This window comes from Colias philodice, chromosome 26, assembly GCF_061535455.1.
Source record: "Colias philodice isolate Cphi_HAF_F1 chromosome 26, ilColPhil1 Martin Lab GWU primary, whole genome shotgun sequence".
In the NCBI taxonomy this organism is placed as follows: Eukaryota; Metazoa; Arthropoda; class Insecta; order Lepidoptera; family Pieridae; genus Colias; species Colias philodice.
Window position 1 is genome coordinate 3,124,017 of NC_143111.1, and position 27,518 is coordinate 3,151,534.

General features: G+C 32.5%; 1 protein-coding gene across 1 annotated transcript in view; it reads left to right on the forward strand.

Moving 5' to 3' along the window:
* The window catches only part of LOC149476827 (uncharacterized), a 46,391-nt gene that overhangs the window by 13,094 nt on the left and 5,779 nt on the right, over window positions 1-27,518 (forward strand). The window contains exons 2-4 of the mRNA XM_089711187.1: window positions 6,740-6,783; window positions 10,659-10,749; window positions 11,181-11,384. Coding sequence (XP_089567313.1) covers window positions 6,750-6,783; window positions 10,659-10,749; window positions 11,181-11,384 — 329 coding nt within the window. The 5' untranslated portion in view covers window positions 6,740-6,749. The remainder of the gene's footprint in view (window positions 1-6,739; window positions 6,784-10,658; window positions 10,750-11,180; window positions 11,385-27,518) is intronic.

Consider the following 27,518-nt stretch of genomic DNA (forward strand, 5'->3'; position numbering starts at 1 on the left):
TAGCACTAGCTTTTTTGTAGTTCTGTCATCCGAGTTATTAGGCATTTATTTATTTTCAGTAAAATATTTTACAATTCATATCATTAATTTAGTCAGATGACATTGTATATCACATTTGTGACCTTATCTTACTTTATTTTAGAGTCAACATCTTTACAAATAAAATATCTAGTTAAATACGTAAAAAACTATTATGTGTGAAAATAAAACATTTCAATGTTTACATAGTATTTAATATAATTACCTTAAGTCTAATTATGCTAACATAATTGTAACAAACCACGGATATTGTTGATCATATTACTTAATACTGCACATTACTAAATATAATTCGAAGCTGAAACATTACTAAGTAAGGTAATAAGAAACGGAAGGACGGACACATCTTTAAGGTCAATTTGTGGTCGGTCATAACCTATATAAATTATAATAAACAATGAATAAACATTACAATTTGTGCATGACGTTCGAAGTGGGCAATAATAACATAGCTATAGAGATTTAATTTTTTTTTTGTTAGTGAAGGAGTAACTGCTTGGTACGTAACTCTTGTTGTTGATAACAAATTCGATTTAATATTATGAAATCGAAAATATGTGTGTGTCGGTTTGTTTCACTTTCACAGCTCATTGGAACGTTGCATCAATATTGCTTTTTTATATTGAGCCATAAAAAAAGATGATGATTTTTAGAAAAGCGCAAGCTATTTAAGCGTTGAAGTATAGATATTATGTTAGTACAGCTATAACTGAGGATAATACAATAATTGATAATATGAACTTATGATATAAACAGACACCTAATTCAATTTAAGATATTTTATACCATTAAAACTGCTTTTGAATACGTAGTCTGCTAAACGTGTAGGCAATTCAGGGATAATGCATCAAGAAACTGACTGCTTCCCAGCATGCTTTAATTTCAAATGCATGCGCTGGGTGCATTTTTATGCCGAAAAATAAACTATATTTTTCTATAGAGATTAGAGAAGTAGGATAATGCATAGAGCCATATAGAGCTCCCTTTATGTAGGTACTGGGAGTTTAGACCTACAGCGTTGTGGATTCCTTTACACCTACACATATGCACTTAAAACGAATGCAACATGGAAAAGAACACAATGTCTCAAGTAAAGGCTTATCGCGACTCGTTTCGAAAGCAGGGTTCAATGACCGGGCTCTATTAAGCCGGTTTGACATTGAGGTTTCGAGCTCATTGTTAAATATTCTCTCGTCACTTTGACATTTTGTTAACATTACACCGTTTTTGTTTTTGGGACAACGCGAACGGTGTGTTCGCGAAAATGCCAGCTCCGCGTTCTAGAGTCATTTAGGTGATTTAGGTTATAATTTTGGTGGGAAAATTGTTCCATTTTTGAATGGGCTAATGGGAACACAAACTATGAACTTAATTTTATTGGAAGGCCATTAAAAAGTATTGTACCTAGGTAACTAATGAGATTTGGAAATATTATTTTTACTTTTATCAGAATCAATTCCTTCACTTCTTAAGTATAAGGAACTAAACTGTAAAATAAGCTATCTATGAATGATATTTTATACACAGGCACTACGAAGGTTAATTATAATCCAGGTTGAAAAAAGTTACCTACATAACATTTTATCACCATACAAGCACATGACAGACAGGGACAGACAGAGATGAGAGGTCTTAGGTTTTTGAATCGGAAACAAAAGAAATATATCCAAAGAATAATTTTTCTCATGTCTGAACATCAATAATTTTGCAAACAATACAGATGCAACTGTATCATTTTATCTCACTATATCACTAATTAAATATGTTCAAGATAAGTATGTATAACAACTAACAAGCCACCCATTAAGCTATTATGAAATCGCATGTTTACAAAAGACTTGCCAACACTAATAATTATCTATTAACATTGTGAATATGCCAAATCGGTCACTATATTATATGTACACCAAACAGCATAGAATTGAGACACCATATTGAGGTGATGAAAAATTTATAATCTTTCCACAAATTATTGATAGAATGCCAATTCTGCAATTGGCCTTGGTTTAGTCGTTCATTTTTGATTATGTCTCTTTTATACGGAGCACTGGTTATTCCTATGTACCTAGTTCCTTCTATACAATGGCTTGATGTCTTGGTTGACAGTACATTTCAATATAAAATATCTTTAATATCCATAAAATTAGTCATATTCGTAACTAACATAATGCCTATCTTCTCGCTAACTAAATCACAGACCAAGCCCTCTTCATTAAGTTGATTTCCTCTATAAAGAAAAATATTCCATAAACATTAAATAATCTTGTCATCTTCAGAAGCTGCCGACCTATTATGGAGAACGATTATGACGTATCCCAATTGACGTAGTGCATTGAGATGCATCTCAGCTCCACCACAGAATATGTAACATAAACAACAGATGACGGCGGTTTCCTTTACACGGGCTAGCACGTTGTGTGCATAGTTTATGAATTAAGGCATGCTTTCTGAATAATTTCATTAGAAGGAATTGTGTTGTTGAATAAAATTTAATCATGTCACATATTGCATCCTGTCACATATGTAGAAGAAAATACTGTTAAATATGAAAAGGAGATTTCATTAAAATTTACACACAATTTGCTACATATTTTAGTAACTCAATAAGAAGTAAACTCGAAATAACGAATACACGTGTTTGAAGTATTCTATCGACAATTGCAAGGTCATTCCACATAGTTAAACCCTTTATTGATAATATCTAACTTCGATGACTCATTAGTCATTCATCACTTGTGACAGAAAAGTGATGTTTTGATGATCAGCAGCGAAAATTGTAGCATAAATGCCTCTGTATATATCTTCACATTTTAGTTACCTATGATTCTTCAAAATCTTGATCAAGCATCTCAATCATCACCTTTTCTCCCTAATTATAACATCAATATCTATAGCCACTAGACCGGAAGCCAAAATGGCGACCAAGAATATAATACACCATTTATTTGGCCATCAGTCAACAATCAACCGCCCACGATAAAAGAATTTCACCTTGACTCGAGAAAGCGTACTTCGTCCAAGACAATTTTTGCATGTACCAATTTAACATTGGGATTGGGATCGAGATTAAAATGTAGACACGTGGGATTTAGGAACAGCCTGTCAAACATACAAATTACAATATCACATACGAAGTGATTGTTTGTCTGTATGTCCTTTATATTATCGTAAACTATTCTTGCAGTTCGAAGTGTTTTGCATGACATAACGACACTGTACGGGGGAAGCCGGGGTGCTAGCGTATCAATGTAAACAATTTTAAAGTTCATTCAGTGTCCCAAAATATTTACGTGTTATGTTATGCAATATATTTTATAAGAATAGATAATGACTAAAACGATAATCATTTGCACAACGACTCATTAAGGAGTTATGGAAATTTATTGGATGGATTGGAGAGATAGATAGAGCAAGAATGGATACAATAAATCGGAACACTGCAGGAAAATGAACTTGAAACATGTTTCTGTACCTTTTTTTAAGGAATTCTGAATTCAATAACATCTTGTAAACGAAATGTAAGATAAATAATTGTTTGTTTTTACAAACGATATGTTGGCGTTGTGACCAATATATCAATCCGATTCATCCAAGAGCATGTAAGTCAGAATTTCTAAAAACGTGGGTGTATTTTACAGCCGAATGATAAGACGTGAGGGCATATAAATCAGAGGGTACAGTGATTACTGGAAAACACGGTACAAACTGGATACGGACCCGGTTTTTTGTATGGCAATACGTCTCCGGCTGTTTTCAGGGCAGCGCATTCTATGGGCCTTGTTGGCGGTAACTTTTTGTGAACACCCTGGCATTGACTCCTTTATAGGCCAGTGTACTGCGTACTTATAATATGTACCTACTTGTAAAAAATCGGTTTAACGATGGTATGTTTCATGTCTTTATTAGAGTTTTAATAAACAATTATGTTTTAATAGTTTTCATATTTTGGTATCAATATTATAAATTTATACTTAACTAAACCTTGAGAATTGTTTGTTTGGAGCAAGGGTTTTCAATTTCTATGCATCTTATATTTTTTGGAAATAAAGATTATTGTTTGTTTTGTTTGTTTGTTTGTTTGTATGAAATATGAATGTCTGCCAGAAAATTAGACATAACTACTATTATTACACAAAATTAGATATAAATTGTATCGTATTCCAATAATTATTCGATTCTGTTGTAAAATAAATCGGAATATCTTTAAGCTGCATTACAATTTGAAAATATAGATATGTCCAAATTTTTACTAAACATTTACCTGTGCATTGTACCTAAATATAGGTGAATATAGCTTATTGTTATAAATTCAGATAAGCAATGTAATTCCAAGATAAAATAATCAATAATCATGATTAAAACATGGATTTACACGTAGTTTTGATTAAAGTACGTTGGTGAACATACTGTTTACTGTTTAGGTAATATCATATTATTTTAAACAAGGTATGATATTTTGTCACAGTCTTTTTGATTTATATATTTTTAGAAGCACAAATCACGAAAAAGTTTCCACGAAGTTTATGAATAATCATTGATGGGTATGCAAATTATGAAAAAGAATATAAATACCTATTACCTACTTCAATTAAAATAAATATGATACAGAGTAAGATTTTAGTACAAACATTAATATTACTCAAATAAAATAACAGCAGTCGTTGCATACTTCCACATCCAATTAATAAATGCGGAAGAAAAATATAAAATAGTCTGAATTTTTGAAACGCCCATTACCTACGTCGGAATTTGGACAAAATATGTAAAGTGTTCCATATAGGTAGTTTGATATAGCTAGGTAATAATGCGGCGAATGATGTCGATTTATTATTGTCGAGAAATCGAGTAAGGGTTGAATTGGGGTAAACAATAGGAACTACTATAATTGCGCTTAGCATTAAGTAGTAAGTAGGTACTAAAGCCGCGTGCAGCTACTATATTATGAGATAAAGTACTAAGAGATAATGAATTAATCCGTTATCTGCCTAAAACAAATTATGTGATTATCCAACTTCAATAAAAGTCCCCTATAGATACTATTTAAACCATATAAACTCATATCATTCAGGTTTATCTCAATAACATTAAACTTAAGCAATTTTATTATTTATATATCCATATTGAATGTATGCACATCTGTAATTTCACAATGGTTTACATAACTTCAACAACGTAACATAAAATATGTGCATGTTGGAATATAATCAAGATGTACGAACTACCACAGACGTACATGTAGCATGAATGTCGTCTTATTTCACCATATCGATACGTACATTCTTCATCAGCATTGTGACTTTTACAATATAACGATTGAGCAACTCAAAATCGTAACATATTTACACGTACGAGCACCGACTGACATACCGACCTTGCTCCGTTTCTCGCAGATTATTTCTTTTTCACGAATCGTAAAATGCCGGAACAACCATGATTCTTCTGGAAGCAAAAAATTATATTTTTACACATTTTTTACCGATTTACGGAAAACTTTAACGGTTCTGAATCGATTCAATCGTTAAATTAAGCATTATACCTTACCTCTTTGCAATATGCGTAAAAAGTTACTAAAATCAGATAATTTTTAATTGCATAAATTATTTTATGCACTACCTGGAATAGCGGAAACTGATATAATTAATTAACCCTTACAGAACCAAGCAACCTGCAACAATCACTTACTTTTTATGTTCTTGACTTTACAAATTCAATTATTTCTTATCTGTATTCCAATTGCACATTCTTATTTTATCTGTGTCTAAAGCGGTTTAAGCCTTCATAATTCGAATGCGCCAAGCCGTTTGGATACCCAAATAGATGACCCGAATTCAAGCATAAAATAACGTAGTGACTGTAATGTCTGTCTAAAATATACAAACAAAGCAGCTTTGACCTTGATTCTATAATTATTTCAGTAGGCATGTTTGTTGTGTTGGCATCTCCTGTTTGTGGTAATGCAATAAAAGCTTTTTGTGCACCACAATATTGCCTCTAACTATAAAAAGAGACACAATAATAATTATGTCTAAGATCGCAGTAAAATAGTTGGATGTATGAATAATTTATTTTCTTATCTAATAAAAACGTACAAAAAAAATACTTTTTTAAATGTTATGAATATTATTTGACAAAAACAAAAAACATACGTTTAAATAAACGGGCACATAAAACAGACAAATTTGATATGTCGGTCAAGAGCAAGTTTAATACATTGTTGTAAATGCAACACAGTATTTTATTACTAAGCCACTGGGTCAGGTTGTAATCGGTAAAACTACTGCCAATAAAATGTTAATTACCATATTCAAACGAAAATATGTAGTAGTAGAAAGTCTGATGAAGCGTATTTTTAATCTGTGATGTGTCATGCTTATTTGGCGCCAATTACTTTTTAATTTTTTTATTTTCTTATGTTAATGTTTGCACAGTGCACTGGCTGGTTATGATTGATTTCTTTGTTTTATACGCATTTAAAAAAAACGAGAAAAAGAATAGAATGGTTACTTGAGAAATAATTAATTTTCAACAATATTACAATTAATGAATATTAAAATATGGAAATCAGGTAAGTAGGTAGGTAACCAATACAATAAGAACGTTTTTTTACAAAGGTAGTCTCTCGTGAAATAATATTTTTCTCATATTTATACGCATTATTTTTTTTATTACTAATTTATTAATAAATTAATATTTGTTTCAGATCATCCGAGATGATCCACGTTGATGAGTCAGATCCAGTTGGAGGTAAGATTGCATTTTTAAATTTTTATGCATTTGTTAAATACTTAGTTAGGTACTCAATAACGATTTTAACTCTAAACCTTACAACATAAAATTATGTGACTTCTTATGTATGAACTGAAGTAAGTATGAAGATTAATTGAAGAAAATGTGCTTGTATGTTTATTGATCATCCCTTTTTTTTATAGTGGGAAAATCTTCCAAAGATACCCACGAAGGGGAAGGAGCCGTGGGTTATGTCGGATTCTTACCGACTAAAACCCCACTGTGTTCCATCGAGCCGCTTTAATGATGGGGCCGCGGGTATTGGTTGGAATTCTTCCGCGACTTATTGATCATCCATAAACAGTTTTGTTTTTCTATCTTAGAAACAACGAAATGTAATTAATGTATCTATAAAACTGAGAGGTACGTCATATGAAATGAATTTGGTGTTGATACACTTCATATCATCAACCACAAATCTCAATAACACTAAAAGTCAAAAGCATTTTAATCAAACTCCTTACAGACACAAACACAATTTAGTCAACAACTCGCCTGGCTGTTCAGTGTTCACGAGGTTCTAATAAACAAACAAAAAATCTCGATTTTTGGCAGAAGAACGGATTCCACTTTATTTTCGACGCAGACGCCTCGCTATGGTTGCTGACATATTTGACTGGCGCACATTTGTCTTACTTGTAACGTGGGGTTATTTATTAAAATTCGTGTTATAAAAATATTTTTTGCATAAGTAATCATAATGTCGTAAATCATATTTATTGAAACTTTAACGCTCGAAAATTTTAATGTCCCTTTTATGTTTCCAAAACATTGAGAAGAAATTTTAAATTTACATATTTCTACCATTAATTAAATCAATTTGCCAAGATATTTGCGAATCATACTACCTACAATATCTGTATAGTTCCTTTACTTCCTGTCCCTTTATTAACCTTGAATAAATCAACAAGAATTGAAATGTAGACGTTTTTTGACTAGTAGATAATTTACAATTATTTCAGGACATTCTCACTTTTTCTGATATGAAATGAACTAAGTTTAGCACTTTGAAAGTGCACTATGGTCTTTAATCTATATTGCATTTAAAACGGATATTTCACGATCTCCTTAGTGCTTATAAAACACTAAGTAATTAAGAAGGTAGTAAACAAACTATCTAATTAATATACATCTTGGATAAGCTCCAACACGTTTACTCATCATTTTTAATTGTGTTTTTAATGTTATTTTGCAATGGTTCACGTCATATCCGTAAATACATATCTATACATACGTTCATATACATTCCTATAGGTACATGAACAGGCTACGTAATACGTATACACTATAGGTACATAGATACTTACTTCATTCATTTTTCAAAACATATATCTATTAGTATAATGTAGGTACGATAACTACTAACTTGTCAATTTAATATTGTGATTAATAATTACGGTATAAATAATAAAAGTTACATAAGTTACGTGTTCTGAATTATACCTAATTTTAAGAATATACTAATTCTTATACCAAGGCAAAGAATACGTAATAATGTTTCATAATTTTCATTCATTCATACATAGGAGGTAATTAGTGCGGTGCCATAAATATTCTTTCAATGTTTTAGTTAGAAAATGTAATAACTGCTAAAATTGCGTTTTAAGTGCTACTTGAGCAGGCACGTATAGGATTTTCAATGAAAGAGATGAAAATTAAAAATCAATAATTATTTTTCTTAAATATACCTACATACAACCTTTATTAATATTACGGCCGATTTTTCAATCCTTGGTTAAAATTTATCCGTCCAATAAAGTATTACACGAACATTTTAAAATGTCACCTGTAAACTGTCATATACGGACAATTAGAATACATTTTTGAAATCGTAGTTAATACGTTATTCGATGAATAAGTTTTATCCAAGGATTGAAAAATCAGCCCTTACTGAAATAAATGCAAGTTATAGTAGATATAGATTGAAGTTATACTGTGGTTCTACGTTGTTAATTTATCTACAAAATGACACAAATTTTCCGGAAAACTTGAATTTAATTCAAGGTTATACTACAATACCTGTATACAACTATCGCAATATTATATGAAGTTATAATAATTATTGCGAATGCACAGGCGTCATCTCTGATTTGCAATCTTTAATGACATAATAAGAGAGTCATTTATGAATCACTTTCATACTGCATTTACTAAATGTTGTCTTATAGGTAAATATGTATACCAATTACATATCTTGAAAATAAACTTTAGGTACCTTTAATATCTCAAAAAAAAAGGATCTCAAAAATTACCTCTTCCGTTAATCTTGACTTGGACGGGACATTGAATTAAATAGTTAATATTTTGTTAACTAAGTTTTTATGATAAGATAATTTTTTTATTTGGTCTGGTAGATCGTGGAAAGAAGCAGCCACTTGAAACTAAAAAGCCTCAAACGCCCTTTTACTAAACACAATTGAATACAACTTAATTGTACACTATACTAACACGTATAGTATTATATTATATTATCTGTGCTAACACTATCGTCACATGACTTCATTATAATCGTATCCAACTCGCTTCCAAAAGAGTACTATCACACCACTAGCGCCATAGAACAGACTAAACAGAAAGGTTACAGCACATTGCACCCAAAAATGTTTGAATACGTGCCAAAATGCTTTAGCCGTGTTGTGTCAATACATTCAGCACTTGACCAGACGACTGTGCATTCAAGTGGACTGTCGATTCATCTATTAATAAATTGTAAGAAATTATGGACTATTTAGGAGAATATACTGAAAGCTGTATATGAGTAAGCACTTCCACAGATAATTTAATACTGTAGGGCATAGGCACTTCGTAGAAAATCCCAGTCTAAAAAGTAATTGTAAGTTCATTGGAATATTTGAAAACAATCTGAAGTTATTTATAAGTTGATGCTTTCAGTTGTAACACCTTATACAGTGGCAGCCATAAAGTAGGTTATTTTTAAAACTATTCTCTACAAAATAAATGATAAATAATAATAAATATTTCGTTAAATTTCCCACTTTCAAATCCAAAAGTAACTTTCCAATTACTCCAAAACATTCCAAATGTTGATGTCATCCGAGGAATTCCCAGTGTCAACATCTAATCGCCGCGTAATTGTTAATTTCCTATATCTATGAGAATCTATTTTACATTACAGTTCTCACCATAAGACTAAAACAAATTTGCACTTTCTAAACTTGTTCCGCGAGTTCTTTCTCATTACTCTAGTATCTTCGCTAATGTATTAATTAACTATTAAATGTCAATTATATGTGAAAGGTACATAAAAGTTCATCGGAAACTGTCACAGTATCTTGTAGAAATATAACACTTGACTTTCATCTGGATTTCTTAGAAGCAATATCTGTGACGACGTGATATGGATCGGTAGAATTTCCTTCTTGGCGTACTTAGGTTGGATTTAAAAAATCTGTAACGTATTGCGATACTTCATTTTTCTGGAGTCAACGATGATAAATCTTTTAGTATACTCAGGCGCCAATTTTTACCACTATCACTTTATTCTGTGATAGTAGGAAAATGAATTAAATCAAACGTGGTAAAAATTCAAGTACATATTCGAAATAAAACTATGTACATCCAAATGACGTGTCTACAGTTATCGATGTCTATGATTAATTGATATCTGATAAACATCGTCCTTACCCAATTCAATTCATATCATATTTATTTTGATAATTGTAAAGTTTTTATATAAATTTTAGGAACACTTTCTTACGGTGATCGATGGACACATGACTTTCCGGTAATTTTTCTTAAATATTGTATAGAAGGCATTGTGATGATTGGAAATTCGTTTGAAAATTATATCAAAAGTTTATTTTCTCTTGCAGAAATCGAACCCCCATTCCAGACCCGCGATGTCACAATCAAGAGGAATACAGATGTCAACGACTTCTTTGATATGCTATCAGAGATCGGACGGTAAGAGAATTTATAAATGAACAAACACAAACAGTAAACAAATAAACAATAAACGAACAAAACAATAATACTTGAACTGTATACTGTCAATATAATTCAATAATCACCTGAGTATTTCACTAGGTACACTACAAAATACACATCACATCACATGCATCACATTCTTCAATCCAGTATCTTCACTTGTCTAAGAGATTTTTTGCATCCAGGATACTTACTGATCAAAAGACTTTTGATTGGCTATTATTTGCAAAATACTAGGATTATACTCTTCTTCTTATTACCAGAGTTGATTAAAAGCCATTTAAAATTGCTATTTTGATACAAAGAAATTCTCCAAGATATCTTTAAACTTGGAATTTTGCTCCTACCTTTCTGCCACTTATACCTACCATGCTTTAGCTTGTTTTAGTAGAAGTTTATCCTTCCAGGGGCAAATTCGGAACGGTATATCTATGCCGGGAGAAGAGCACAGGGCTAGAACTGGCCGCCAAGCTGGTCTCCGTGAACAGAAGGGACGAGAGACGCAATGTGGAGCGCGAGGTGGAGGTCATGAGGCGTCTGCGGCACCCGAGGCTTATACAGCTGTATGACGCGTATGACTGGGGCAAATATATGTGCGTCGTGTTGGAGCTGTGAGTATTTCTTGTATTATATAAGCTGAGTTTATCATTGAATGTTTTGTCTAAAGTTATAGAGACTTTATTAAAAACGACTTTATTAAATCACCCGATTTGCTCGTTTATTTTCTGAACAATTGCAAAAATTGGCAAAGGCAGGAGTTGTGCGTAGATAGCCAATTGGTAATATTCTTTACAGAGCGCGTTTTTTTTTTGTTTCTTTGAAAATTGTAGTATGTGTATCAGTTATCCCGGTGAAGACTATCAGGAAATCCTCTTGCCTTATCTTGCTTGTCCCGTAAGAAAAGTGTGAAATTAATCTGCCCCATGCCACGGATTGTCAACGCAGACAAAATTGTAATAGTGAAACGTTTTAACCATTTTAAACGTGTGGGAGTGATTAAAAATGGAAAAGCTAATGGCCTCGTCATTCGACTATTATACAGCCTGACGATTCCAATCATAAAACTACATCTAATGGATAAAGCACGAGTAAGGTCTAATCAAGTGAAACTAATCAAATTTAATTATAAACATTATTTTGTAATGTGGCGTAACTGTGATAATTGAATAGTACCTAGTATATAGTATAGTTATTTATTTAGCCTAGATTTAAAATTTACGAACCAAAATCAACTCAATAATATACTCCTTTATTTAATAGGTTATTGAATTCATCGTTAATTTTTATGGTGTTGCTGACGATTTTAAAACAAACACCCGATAAATTCTATTGAAGAAATATTGGAATAACTATTCACTTTTAAAATTCTGCCGCCGCAAATAATCTAATCCAAATGCTACTGCAAATTTTTCAACTACAGTGTAGTTTCGACTAGTGTGTCTAATAGATTAATGCATTAACAGATATATTTCTGTACCTACATTTTCAATTCCAAAAGCCACTTTATAAATACATACTAGACTATTAAAAATATTCAAAATTTAAAAAACTACCAAAGAGACAATTATCAGTCACGGAAACGATAATAAATCTAGAAAACCCACACACAAGCCGTGAGCAAAGTGTAGAATTACGAATCGTATACGTGTCGTAGTATCGCAAATAGATATTGGCCGTAGGATCTCGTGATGTGAAATACTTCGAAGACGGAAACGTCAAGAACTTGGCTGTTATACAATTACAATGCAGTTTTCCGAATTGTGATTATATTAGATGCATTACTCATGAGCCCTAGAATTACTTCTAGGTCTGAACGCCCCGGAATAACTATCATCCAATAGGGCAAAAGTTCGGAGTGTTATTTTAGTTTCTATATGTTAGGGTGATTCCAAGCTAAAGGATAAAAGAAAACAAAAAGTTTGAATTGTGCTTTAATCTGAATAAAATGAATAATTACAAGAAGTTTAAGTAACCTTGAATGATCAATTAGTGAAGATTCAAAAACTCCTATTTCTGGTACGTTAGTAAAACAATGTTAATTGTATCCATCCTATAAAACAGGACAATTCACATACTTCATCTTGTGTCCACTTATAGTTCCTTCGAATTGTTTTAATTATGTAAAAACGACCTTGAAGAACTAGTTCTGTAAGGAACGGGATTACAGGTTGCCCAGTGCTATATCTGAACGCAGTTTGTTTTTATAGTTGTTATTATTTGCATAAAGAAATCGCTTATTTTACAACTAATAAGGAAAAGATAACATTTTAAATATGAAACTAAGATACTTCTATTTCAGTTATGTGACCTCTATCGTAGAATGTTCTACACAATTTTGAAACCAGAATATTCTTGTACTATTTACGAGTATGAATCCTACGAAGTCTACTCAGCTTTCTATATTTTGTTCCTAGACACCTCCTACAAATCTCTAAAATGTCAAACTTTATTATTAATAACATTGAATGAGGACCAAATTAGCAACACAATCTTAAATCGAGGCAGGTGATTCAGTAGCTCACCCACGCAACAGCAATACATATATAATTACATCGTATATGGGATAGCAATGCCGTTGAATAATAACTGCAAGCTTATGAGACCCTATTGTATTCAAAGGACGGGTTATAATATGCCTAGTTCATTGTTTTTTATTTAGCGTCTCTGCGTTGTGATGTTAAGTATGAGGGGCTTAAAACGTTTGTCTTTTTCTTATTAAAGTAGCAACTCCCGGTTTCCTTAAAGATCTGTACAAGGTCTATACAATTAGGGTTATTTTGTATCTTGATAAACTTAAAAAGGACTAATTAGAAAGGGATTCGAAGAATGCCGCTAATAATCCCCATCCCCAAAAACACACATACATATAAACAACTGCTGTCCTGCCTAATTTTAGGAAAAAATTGTACTGAATTTCAAAGCTTCCACAACCAACTTTGCCTACCTACCTATCTATTTGGTTCTATGTCAAATCTTGTTTTACCCGTTCAACAAACGATACTTAGGTCAAAGACATTCAAGATTGATGATAGATACATTCAAAGATATGGCAAGAATTATCGCTGAATCACCTGTGCCGGCGCATTTGCAAAGATTTCCATTCTAATTTGGTATTCATTCACTCGAGTGAGTCAAAACTCGTATAGTTTTGTTTTAAATGTTGATGTAGGTTACGGTAAGGAAGGAATTTCAAACATAGCCATATACAAGAGCTTTGTGATGAATCATGGGAAGGAATTTCAACACTGCCCTTCGATTGGTAGTGTATTTGGTTTTGGTAAACATGTGGTACTTGTCTTCAAATACATTGGAAGTTTACATGTCTGACGTTTTGGCAATGCTTTGGACAAGCTTTAGTTCAATTAGTAATAGTTTTCAACCTTTTTTGTAGCCATTAAGTTCAAATAACAATAACATAGTTCATATTTACGAAAGATAATTTTCTAGTTGGGAAATTTGAAAAATCAAACTAAGGATGTGTAAATAATAACAATTCAACTAAAGTTATTATAATATCTTTAATGATGATTCTATGATTCCCTATTTTGTTAGGGCTTGCAAATACATAGTTTTGATTGAATTGCGAATTTCGATCTTCAAAAACATATTGAATTTGAAATTCCAAATTCCAATCCGAAATATCTAACCTTAATCTTCAGTTGTTGTTCTAGTACTGACTCATAATTATCTCAGCAATCTTCTAATTAAACATCATTAGCGAAGAAAAGTGAATTCTTGCCATTAATCTGATGTAGGGTACACCTGTCGCCATGTTTATATCGACCCAATTCTCATAAGCAACTAGATCATTCATGAGTTATTTATGTTATAAACAAATGACTAAAAGTGCCAAGAATAAGGTCGTTCATAAACATTTTGTAGCGAACCTAATATAGCAAATTTTTATATAACAGAAATTGGGAATACCCAGACTTGACTAATGAAGTGATGCTCAAAAGTATCTAGAATACATTCTAACGCAAAAAAATTCTACAAAGGTTTTGGGATAAAGGGATTAAAAAGGTAAAAGATAACATATTCTATCTTTCAGGGTGTATATTTTCAGTGTGGTACTTGTAGTAGTTTACATTTCTTGATAAAAACAAGCAAATAATAAACTTACCAAAACAAATATGGTTAATACATAAATAATGAACCACATTATCCACACGAATTGCTCAGGAATTTGTCAGGAATTCGTGTCACATTACTATTTCAGAATCGATTCAATAAATCATATTTAATTCATTTCTGCTAATTGCACCTACGCTTCGAATGTTACACGTGCTCTTGGAGTTGATGATAAAATATTTCGTGTTTGCCAGAGATTTATTGCTCTATGCCACTTCATTAATAAAATTATGACGTTTTCGCGTTCCATTAGGAACTGCAAATTCAGGGTTGCCTCGACCCAGTTCTTACACTTGGAAGAAATTAATAAACAATATTATAAACAATAAATGTAATATTTCTTTTTTCGGTTATTGACTGATGCGTATAAGTTTGAGACATACACAGATTACTTCTGTATAAAATATTTTGTAATGTGTGATAATTTATTTTTTATCACTATTAGATGAAAGTAGAAGAAAAACACTGCACAGTGCATTGTGCAGAATACCTTCTCTCTGCTCCCAATAGCTCTTATGGGATAAGTCGAGAATTATTAAATTATACGTGTAGCAACCCTAATATAATGGATCTACGGTAACACGTAGAAGCAGACGTTAATGGATCTTCGATATATACCTAGACTTATAAAGTAAAGAAGATTACCAAGTATCTATAATTATCAAGTATATCTTAAAGTTTATGCCTCTACTTATATAGAATAACCTACCTACTACTAAATTACCGACCTTATTAATATAAAAATATTCAAGATAAAAAAAACCAGTAGGTATAGAGTCATACAGATTACATAGATAACATTATTAACATTGCAATTTATCTTTACAACAATAGCTACAAAATGCATCGTACTAAAATATATTAATTAATCCTTGCTTGGACTTTGTTCCTTACTACAGAATGTTAATTAAAAAAGTTATTGATTTCGTTTCAATCGTTTGAAATTAATTAAGATATTACGATTTAGGCGCGGGACATATACAAGCGGCGCGGCGCGCATCGGGCGCACCGCGGGCGCGCCTGCCGGCGCGCATCGGGCGCGCTGTTGGCGTCCGAAAATGATATTTATATAGAGTGGTTAAATGCATTTTCTTCATGCATAATTTAGTAAAATTATGTTTTTTGTGCTAAAAGAGTTTAACATTAATTTGAAAGTAACGATTTTGTTTTGATAATTCCTTGTAAGTAAATAGCGAGGATAACCCCACGATTGCAAATATATCTTTGTTGGAAATGTTGGAATTTACTTGGAAAATTTTATAGTACTTTTAAAGTAATTTTAAAGTAGTACTGGTGTAATGATGGAAGAAAAGAAGGTTAAAATAACACAAAATTTATATTGTACTAGCGGTCCGCCCCGGCTTCGCCCGTGGTACATATTTCGCAATAAAAGGTAGCCTATGTTCTTTCTCAGGGTCTAAAGATTATCTGTGCCAAATGTCATCAAAATCGGTCCAGTAGTTTATGCGTGAAAACCATACATACATACAAACCTTTCCTCTTTATAATATTAGTATAGATAAAATATGGTTTTCAAACACAGGTTTACATTTAAACCATATAAATCTTATCATTAAAATCTCAGTTCAAAAGTATTTACAGTACTGATCATTCCACAATATTATTACAATGATTACAAATAAATAAAAAACACAATCAAAATCAGGATTATCTTTATTTCTGACATTGTAAATACATGGGAACTTTCATTATGCTCTTCTTCATTTTCACTTTCCCTACTGCCATCACCTGTGTAAATCATTTCATCGATTAATTCAATTCACCTTTAAAAATAAAACGAAGAAGGGTATGTAATAGCAGCTCTATATAATTCCACACAGAGAGAACACATTTTTGACTGACAGGCTACCGTCTCCTACCACCCGATTTGTTTTTGATTGTGTATGACCGTGAATTGACCTCTATTTGGATGCGATGGGGGAAGCGCGCCTGCGGTACGCCTGCGGTACGCCCGCGGCGCAACCGTGGCGTGCCGCCTCGTCGCCTTTCCAAAATTCTTTCATACAAAATGTATAAGAAGGACGTGGTGCAAAACAGATTCAAGAGGTGCGCTTATGGCACGCCCGCGCCCGCGCCGCTTGTGTTTGACCCGCGCCTTACGACATACTTTATCTTGGTGTACCTAATTCTTGTGCAAGGAATGATAAAGTTCGCAGTAAAAATACAGTTATTATAGATAGTATTATTTCTTTTAATTTGTAATTATGTCTGTAGAAGCCCACAGAGTATAACAATCGAACTGCAAAAAAGAAAATAGCTTAAACTTGAAATAAACAAAATAAAAAAAAACCTATTATTGTATATATTCAAAGAAAATGTGTTGTTTTGAGACATACTGCTTTCGAGTTTCGATATTAAACACATCAATGTTTATCTCCAGATCATTAGAATACGAGATAGATAGCAACTTGGAAACCATGGTAATATAATTTCCAAAACGTCATATCTGTTACGTATTAATAACGTATTAGGTTCTACTCTAAATTATCATTCCATTTCCAACCATATTTGTATGAATATAGAGTTTTATATTGTTTATGTATTTAAGACTGATGTCAATGTCGTTAACTCATCATTGTGGTGAACCGCTAACCGCAAGTTTGCTTAACAGTAATGTACTTTTCCATTTTACCGTTTTTGGGAATGACTCATGAAAATATTGTGGAATTTTTAAAAGCACTGTGTCACCTGTATGCTAAACTTACATAAAGTGAATAAACTTATATTACTTTATATCGCTCTCATTTAAGCTTTGTTAAAACTGTTTTCGTTTAAATTGAATTAAATAGGGATAAATATTATATTTTTGTTCGTGCAAACTTTGACCAGAATGATTTTACCTATTGTAATAAATAAATAAAAATAAAAATAAAAAGCCTTTTATTCAGATCCACATTACAATTATTATAATATGATTCTAATACAAATAAAACTTAAAATCTAATGTAAACGTTAATCTAGGCTCTTATTTGAATTTTGCTTATTTTTTGTAGATCTGTTTGCCAGTCGACAAAGGCCTCCTCCAACCGTTTCCACTCATGTGTTTCTTGGGCCACTCTGTTCCATGTGACGCCAGCCACTTTTCTTATTTCTTCATCCCACCTTTTTTGCGGTCTACCTCTTTTCCTCTTACCTTCTCTAGGATACCATTGTGTTACAGTTTTGCTCCATTTATCTTTTCCTCTTACCGTGTGTCCTGCCCATCGCCATTTCATCCTTCTAATTTTGCATGTAATGTCTATGACCTTTGTTTTGCTTCTTATGGCTCGATTTCTCAGTCGGTCTGATTTTTTCACATTTAGCATGCTCCTCTCCATTGCGTATTGGCATGATGAGAGTTTGTTAGTCGCGTTTTGTGATAAGGACCAGGTTTGGCTGCCGTACATGAGAACTGGTAGTATACAAGTATTAAATATTTTACTTTTAATATTCACGTGAAGATTTTTATCTTTCATAATCTCTTTCAAACTCCAGTACCTCTTCCAGGCATTAGTTATTCTTCTTTCGACTTCTTTGCACATCTGATTATCGTCTGTTATTAGCTGTCCCAGGAAAATGTATTCATCTGTGTAATCAATTTGGTTGGTTCCCAAGTTTATGGTAATTCTCTCTCCATTTGTTATTACTCTTGTTTTTTCTGGGTTCAGTTTTAATCCTACTTTCATGCTTTCCGTTGCCAATTCCTTTATCATTTTTGTTATATCTTCCGAAGATTTTGCAAATAGCACAATATCATCTGCGAATCTCAAATGAGTCAATAAGACTCCGTTGATCCGACATTGATACCAAGATTTTCCCAATTTAGACGTCTGAATATTGATTCTAGTACCGCCGAGAATATTTTCGGTGACAGGGGATCTCCTTGTCGTACGCCTTTGCCTACTCTGAAAGGTTCACCCGATTTTACCTATTGTAGTTTGTAAAATACAGATACCTACTTTATATTATCTATAGACTCTACAATCTTCATGCTCGTACGGTCGTACCTAGTTTTCACTATATCTATAGGCTCTAACATGCTCGAATATTTCTTTAAAATTTGATCAGCTGTTTATATCAGACTATGTACCTACTGTTCAAACTTCAAACGATATCTTTTACTTTTGAAATATTGTACGATTTACGAAATGGTCTATGTTCTACTTCAAGATTTCTGGAGTTCACTTTTAATTTTCAAACAAATTAGTTGACATCTATTTTAGCCTACCTATAGGCTTTGATTATAATATAAATGATATGATAGGAAAAAGCTTTTTTAATATGATATTATCTTAAACTGTTATTTATTTTATTTATTTATAACACTTTACTATGCTAGTTATACAAATTACTTAAAACTAAAAATTATAGCTAAACTAGCACAGAGGGCGGCCTTATCACTAAAGAGTGATCTCTGTTACTATGTACACAAAGAAGAAAAACATCTAATCAAAAACAATTCATCAGGGCGATAACAAATACACAATAGAAAATTGAAACCGCGCCATAAAAATTAATGATCCGTATTTAATTACGTTAATTGCATATTTTGCAAATGATTACGTCTACACTTGTGTAAACAGTAAACTACAAAGACAGCCATGTTTCGCTCACATCTGGTTGGTGGCGGATGGCGACGCGCCAACTATGCGCGTACGCCGTAATATCTGACAGGGGTAGGGCTGCGAAAACTTTTAAGATAAACAAGCCCTTTTCTCTGAAATAACTGATATGAAATTCTTCGCAAAATTTTGTGTTAATCTAGCGAGAGGTCATAGATAAAGTTTATATTTTCAAAATGTTCTTATTCTGCCTATATCTTAGTCATATTCATATATCTCAAATTAGTTAGATATGTATACTTTGTGGCAAAAACAGGATTCTGGTGATTAATATGTTTTCAGTCGATTTTACATCTTTGAATTCTGTAGTACAGTAGATAAAAAAGACAAAATGGAAAAATATATATAAATAAGTAAAGTAAGGTGAGGTTAGTTTTTTTCATTGTTTTAAAAATCCTACTAATATTATAAATGCGAAAGTTTGTGGGGATGTGTGTGTGTTTGTTACTCTTTCACGCAAATACTACTGAACCGACTACAATGAAATTTAGCACACATATAGAGGGTAACTTGGATTAACACATAGGATAGGTTTAATCCCGGAAATCCCACGGGAACGATACGGGTTTTTCTTTGATAACGCGGGCGAAGCCGCGGGCGGAAAGCTAGTGTACTATAATTGTAATTTTTCGCATGATCAGATAGATTTAATCACTTGTCAACCCTAGTAAGAGCACTTAATGTTTGACGACATCGCTTCTGTTATAAAATACCTATTCCCAAAGAAACTGTAAAGAGTACGAAAATAACTTAAATTTATAATGTAAGGATTGTTGTGAGTCCGTGTACTACGCAAAATATTTATTGTACTAACACACTGTACTATTCATAAGTAAAAGACGTTACCACATACAAATATTACATAAAAACATTTAAATATTTTGATACATAAGTAGTTACATACTTTAATAAGTAAAGGAAAAGAGACTAGATCGCGGTATTAAGTTTTATGCTATAATATCCTCTTTCCCATTTTCTTTTGGTTTTTAAAGGAAATTATGAAGCTGCTATTGTGAATGTAGAGCAGATTTTTCTTTCAATTGCTCAAAAAGTATATAAAAAAGTAGAAAATGTCAAGCGTATTATTAATATATACTCAAGAATCGCTTGTAAGGCGTATTCATACGTTAATATGAAAAAGTTATTGAACCTAACAATCTTCAAACATAAAGCAATAGAAAATTCCATAAACAATAGCATCTATGATCTACCAAATGAAGAGTCATTGTGCGTACTACAGACACTTAAATGGTTCCTTTCCGTTCACCCACGGATCGCAACTTGAATATTAAGTGAAGAACATTGTACTTGACTGGAAACAGGTGTCATTTGAATAAACATGAAAGATAGATTCTTTTATGCAGATCATTTTGGCGTTCGTCTCCTGTACTATAATTATAGGTATAAGGCTTGGCAGTGATACAGTCTATTAAGATGTTGGAATAAAATTCACAAAACACACGCCAATTATTTTTTATTTTTACATCGCTGCTGATATATTTCTGACATTGTTTTACTGCTTATTTATTTACCAGACAATCGTTTTATCTAAATTTGTACTAGTTGCAGATTTTGATTAATTTTTTCAACGATACGTTTCAAGATCTGTTCATTAACACACATGAACTAGGAATTAAGTATATTAAAAGGTGCATAATTATCTAAATAACAAGCTCTAGCAAACAGACGCAAAATATTTAAATAAACTACAGTTATCGTTTTCTTAATATAGACTCTTAGTTTGAAATTAGTTTCTAAAACCAGACGAATGCATCTTGCAACTCCCATCAGATGAGGCTGAATAAACATAAAACGTGCGCATAAACTAATTGACTCAGCCGCCTTTCGTACATTGACGTAGCGTTTATAAAAATATTTTACTAATAAATTATTTAAAACGTCCAAACTCACTGTGTGACGTCATAGAGGAAAATATAGATACATACGAGCCCATTCATTCATCGCTTTTAAACCTTTGACTTAGCGTAATGCACGTAAAAGTTTTGGCACTAAACTGACGGGGGCAGTTGAAAGCGCCAGTTGCATGTGAAGTGTAAACAAACTCGTTTATTTGTGCTTTTTAATTTTTAAACGTCTGCAGGAAAGCATCAATATGTGAAATGGCTTCCGATCACTCATTACACATATTTAAAGTTATATGAACTGGAATTCAGTTGCCTTTTTGTATAAAAATCTTATTTGAGTTATTTATAATATTATGAAAATAAAGAGACTTTATTTTCAGAAAATTTCTCAAATAATTTTCAGTACGAACAGCAGCATTAATTAAGTATGTCTTGTGTTATAAAAGAAAATGACCTAGAGTCACGTAGACTTCACGCCATGTGTGCAAACATTTAAATAGGTACATATTATATCAAGTAACCATACTGAAACATGCTGAAACTTAGAGCGGTATTCAATCTTATCTATAAAACATTTAACCAATCAAACGTCCGCGTAATGTTAAACAATAACATTTCTATTGACATTTACAAAACATCGTAAACATGAGTCCTGTCTCTCCCATATACATTGGCGTAATCCTTTCCTAATGGGTGGAGCCATTAATTAAGAGAAGAAGAAGAAGACTAAAAATATTGTCGATCGATCTTGTGTATCCGGCATTGGTGACCGCCAAAACTGCTGACAGTCTAAAACTAATTTGTTCATTTTTAAACGCAAGGACGTGGGCTGTAGCCTGTACCATAGTATAGAGAGAGAAGTAGGCCGACTCCTGGCGTTTAGGAGCGCATGGTACCTAAACTCGCGAGGCGCAGGGTTGACACTTGTCACATTGATATTTTAAATATTTGTATAAATAAACACCGCCAGATCAGAGCAATGGCGCAGCCCTAACGAGACCGGTCCCAGAGTAGGAACCGAGCGGCGTTGTGTGCGTGCGTACGTACATGAACGGGGGGCGTGGCCAAGCGCTCCGCGTGACAAACGGCGCGATGTACTTTTGTTCTAAGATAACTTACTTTTCTCTTTATACTATGGCTGTACTCGCAAAATTCCAAGCACGGTGAAAGCGACAAGCAAACGTGTGGAATCAACCTTGAATCAACCTCGTATCTATTTATCAAGCTACTTTCCCTAGAGGCTATACCCGTTTATTATTACTTTGTCTGTACCAGTTAAACGACTTCATGATTTTAGTTTAGGTACTGCTGGGACATTACAAATTCCAATGTTTTCATCAAGTCAAATTTTATCGGAAATGTGACAACCAGATAAACAAATCGAACCACTTTGAACATTACCTATAGCTTTTTTGCTTATTCAAAAATGTCTATTCAAATTCGTAGGTACAGATTATAGTTTATTTGTATAAATAATAGTTGAATCATTTTGAGCTAAAGTCCGCTTTTGTTTTATCTGTTCTATTCTTGCGACGCTTTTGGCGCCAACAATCCATCCGCCATAGACGTACGCACCTTTCAGCTCTCAACACTCAGCAGTGGATATACTTTTATGCAATTATAAATATTTGGCAGACACTCAAGTTAATTCACGTTTTTTATTTCTAAAAATACGTGTTAATTTCTTATAATATTTATTAAAGAAAAATCGTTGTCTCATTGTTTAAAGTACATAAATCCAGCCATTCACGAACTTTATACAATTAGCAACCTTCAATTATACTACGTCTTTGAAACTCGGAGGAATATTCCTCCAAGCTTTGAAATCATCGATCTATTATTATATTATGACAGAAACAACTAAATTAGCCTGTTAAAGGTAGAATACGTTAATCTGAAATCAATATTTATTAAAACCTTAATTTTTGTGCTGTTTAGTTAAGTTGATGTCCCGACACTAGATTCAATTTCGATTCTCAACCATTGTAATTTGTAAATAATATCTTATCATTAAAATCACAATAGACAAACGTCTATAATACAAACACTAGCTGTTGCCCGCGACTTCGTCCGCGATTACGTCGTTTTAGGTCATTCGTCGTTTAAAAAAAATACGTGACACTTTATTTTTGAATGTTCTTAATTGTCTCTTATAAAATTTAACTACATTAAAATTGAACACTCTGAAAATCTTAAAATCGGAGAAAATTGAAAATCTGAGGAAAACATGAAGGAATGTGATTTAAATTCTACATTACTTAGTATTTCAAATAATAATCTAAATTAAATGTAGATTAACAGTTTGAGCGCACCGTTATAGAATATGTACCTAAGTATTAAATTACGTTAGTTTACATAGTAACAAAACAAAAACACGATGACATTCTTTCGCGCTCGGTACCACAAACTAAGCATGTTAATGGTACGTGGCCCGCGTCACTTGACCCCCCGCGAGTTCCCCTCCTTTGCTATGCGAAAATACATTCGTCGCCCTGCTGTAGGAAAAATTGTAATACTGTGGCCTGGGCGTTATACACGCCCAGGGAGTTCCTGAGTGCCGATAGACGTCCGTCTATCGGCATTTATAACAATCTTATATTAATATCACCATCTTGAGGAAAAGCTTCTAATGTCGATTTAAAACTGCATACATACGAATTAACCTGATGAAACATGTTCTAAAATTGTGAAATGAGTTCAGTTTTAAATTCGAGAAATATTGATAATTCTTGTATTCGACTATTCGTTGTAGTCGAATACAAAATATATTTAAAGAAACTTAGGTTGGCCTTCAGGCAAAAGGGATCCTATCAAATGGTAAACTTGACCTTGTATCTTAAAAGTAAGCATGAAAGGACCTTCTGATAATTGTTGAGCACCAAAGGATCATTTGAAACGCACTACTATAAGAGCGAATATTGTCTAAGAACTGTTTAGATTGCACGTCATGTTCCTCTAAAAGTAGTGATTTCAAAGGTTCCGGTGTATCTTCAAACGAAAGCCGACTCCTTACTCCACTTTACAGCATTACAAAAATAACATACTACGTTAATATCGCCTATACAGAAGATGATCTGTAATCAATTGTGAGGTTATAAGAAAACCCACTTTTATATTTGTCGGACCCCACCACCGAATTCGTAGATTGATCTTCTATGTTTACCTCTAAGTCATTAAGACTATGCGAAATCTGTCTGCAGTAAGAGGGGCCTCTCGCTATTCGTCCGTTTCCAGAGACCGAATAGTTTCAATTCTTAATCTTTCATTAAACAAACTTAATAATCGTTTTTGTCTCAATTAATTGTAATATTCGCGTCCCTACTCTAGTCATTGCTTATGCTCATGTTCATCTTCAAGAGATCGAATAATATTATGGTGCACCCTATCATTTGTCAAACGGTCTTCATATTGAGTAAAAGTTTCAGATTCTCGAGATAAAATGTGACGGCCGTGATCAGCTGTGAGACGTTATACCCTCTCAGTGAAGGTTTCGGTCTCACGGTCAGCTGTGAGCCGCAATTCTCGTTGTGAAGCGGTTTCAGGTTCTCGGCATAACACGTGTTGTTTTCGGCCTAGAGTATACCTCTAACGATTCTTGAGAACTCTTATTTCTCATTTTCTTAGCTTTGCTCGAATTTCGAGATAAAGATTTTTTAGGTGGCACTGATGCATGAAAATAAAAATAGAGTTAAAACGGACTGAGAGTGTTATAGACAAATATAATCAGAAAGCTTCGAACTCCTAAGCTATCGGAAGTTACACGTGTTATTGTGAGTCAACCATAAAAGATAGACATTTATGATGTCGGGAGATATTTTTTATATAATAAGGAGAACATTTCTTTCATACATGATTTCTGTGTAGCTTTAACCATTAAGGTTGCACACGCGACGAAAGCTTAAAAATGGAGTTACTGCTCTGCTCAGGAATATGAAAAATAATTGTACCAAGTTTCGTTTAAATCCGTCGAGTAGTTTTTGTTTCTATACCGGTTATACGGACAAAAATTTTACTGTTTGCTTCTTTGGCATCAGTGTCGATCCCTAATCACCCCGTGATAGTTATTTAGGAAATATATTTCATGTACAGATTTAATATACCTAAGTATTCATAATATATTTAGATTCCAATTTCCATGTAACGTTAAATTCGACTATACAATAACTAACAGACAACGCAGGTTACTCTCGTTTCCGTAAGTTGAGGCGGCTACATATTCGGTCCTCATAACATCACTTTTAGTGAACGAAACGACAGCGCGGTTTAATTCGATGCCAACACCATCAGAAAAAAGGAAATATTTTTAATTGTGAAAAAATATTATGATTTACACTATTTTAATATAAAATATATGGCTGTGAGTGTGTAAAAATAAATCCAGCTAGTTTCACATCACACTTATGTTTATAATTAGCTATACGACATGAAAATATACATATTAATTACCAAGCAATAATCATACAGGTAAATACTGAACAAAAGTATTAACAGTCAAAGTTTATTTTTACTAACATTTAACAACACCCATGTAAATGATGAAGAAATGATAATTATCAACGAACTAACCTTTTCTATAATACTTAACACAGCACATTTTTTAAATTATCTTGCTCAACTCTGCTCAAAAATTTGAGGGTTTTGTTGGAACTGTAATGTGTCAAAACTATGATATATCTAAACTACGATACAACTTGCGTGCGGAAATGCTCATTACAATCAGTGAATTTAAAGAATAACTAACAACAACTATTCAATTTTATTGAGCTGATGAATATCTTTTGCCTGGAAGAGATCACCGCCGCCTAATAAATATACTGTGTTTTCTTATAAAATCGTAACATAATTTCTTTTATCTACTAAATTTTAATAAATAAGTTCTTTTTGTTATTTTTATCTAAAAATGATCTTGAGCTTATATTAGGCAAAAGTATACATTAACTTTTTATAATTTCAGGACCGCACCTTAAATGGGGTGCTCGGAAAATATGCCTACGGATTATTAATAGAGAAATGATACCTACACAACAAAGTTATGTTGGTTCCATTTTATTTATAAAATATAATGAAAATGGGCAAATATAAAACATATTATGTAAAATGATTAAAAATAAATAAATGAAGCAACTACGATTCAAAGAAAACATCTTTTTCAGTGTGAAAATGCTCTAAGCAATCCTGGATGATGAGTAGGTATAATATCATGTACTCTCATCCCAGTACGGTCGGTACCTCGATAGCCATAACGATAAATATTATAATCAGATAACAGCAAAGTCAGAATAAAAATCATAACTTGTACAGTTGTGAGTGCAAAATTTATGTTTCATTTGGCAATAACATTTTTTTCGGTACTAAAACGTAGTAGTTTGATATGTGGTTGGCTGCCCCTCCTCTCCTTCCTGAAAAATATCCTCCAAAATTACCCGAGATACTTCCAATGATTGAACCATACGTTGGACATTAACTTCAGTCAAAAATTGACGAAGCGGATGATTACTAATTTCCACTTAATCCTTGCTGCCACTATCTTCATCATCAAATCATCAATTTTCAAGTGGTGTTGTAAAATTGTCAGCAGAAATAGTCTTCCAAAGGCGATATAATTTTATGAACATTGAATCTGTAAATAAAAAATCAAACGTTAATAATTGTAAATCAATAAAAAAAGCTACTTACAAATAAAATTTTATCAACAAACTACTGTTCCCAACGCACCTCAAAATCTTGTAAAAGTCAAAAAGAATTCATCATTTTATTATTTCATTCTAAAAGTGTAATATAAAACCATTATAAAACCAATAAAAAACATGAATTGCTATCATTATAAAAATAAATACCTATAAAAGTAACAACTTACCTTTTGTGGGAACGCATGGTGAAAATTCACAAAACACGAAGATTGAATTTGATATTTTTGGTTTTATGACATTTATTTTAATTTTATTTATTTATTTATTTATTTATTCAAATGCTTTATAAATATAAATTTATAAATAATAAATTTATAAAGAATAGAAACATTCGATCACGAAATTATGTGGGTTCGAGTCCCGCCTCGTGATCGAATTTTTTCTATTCTTTATAAATTTATAAAACACGAAGATTAAAAATGTAACCAATGAACACA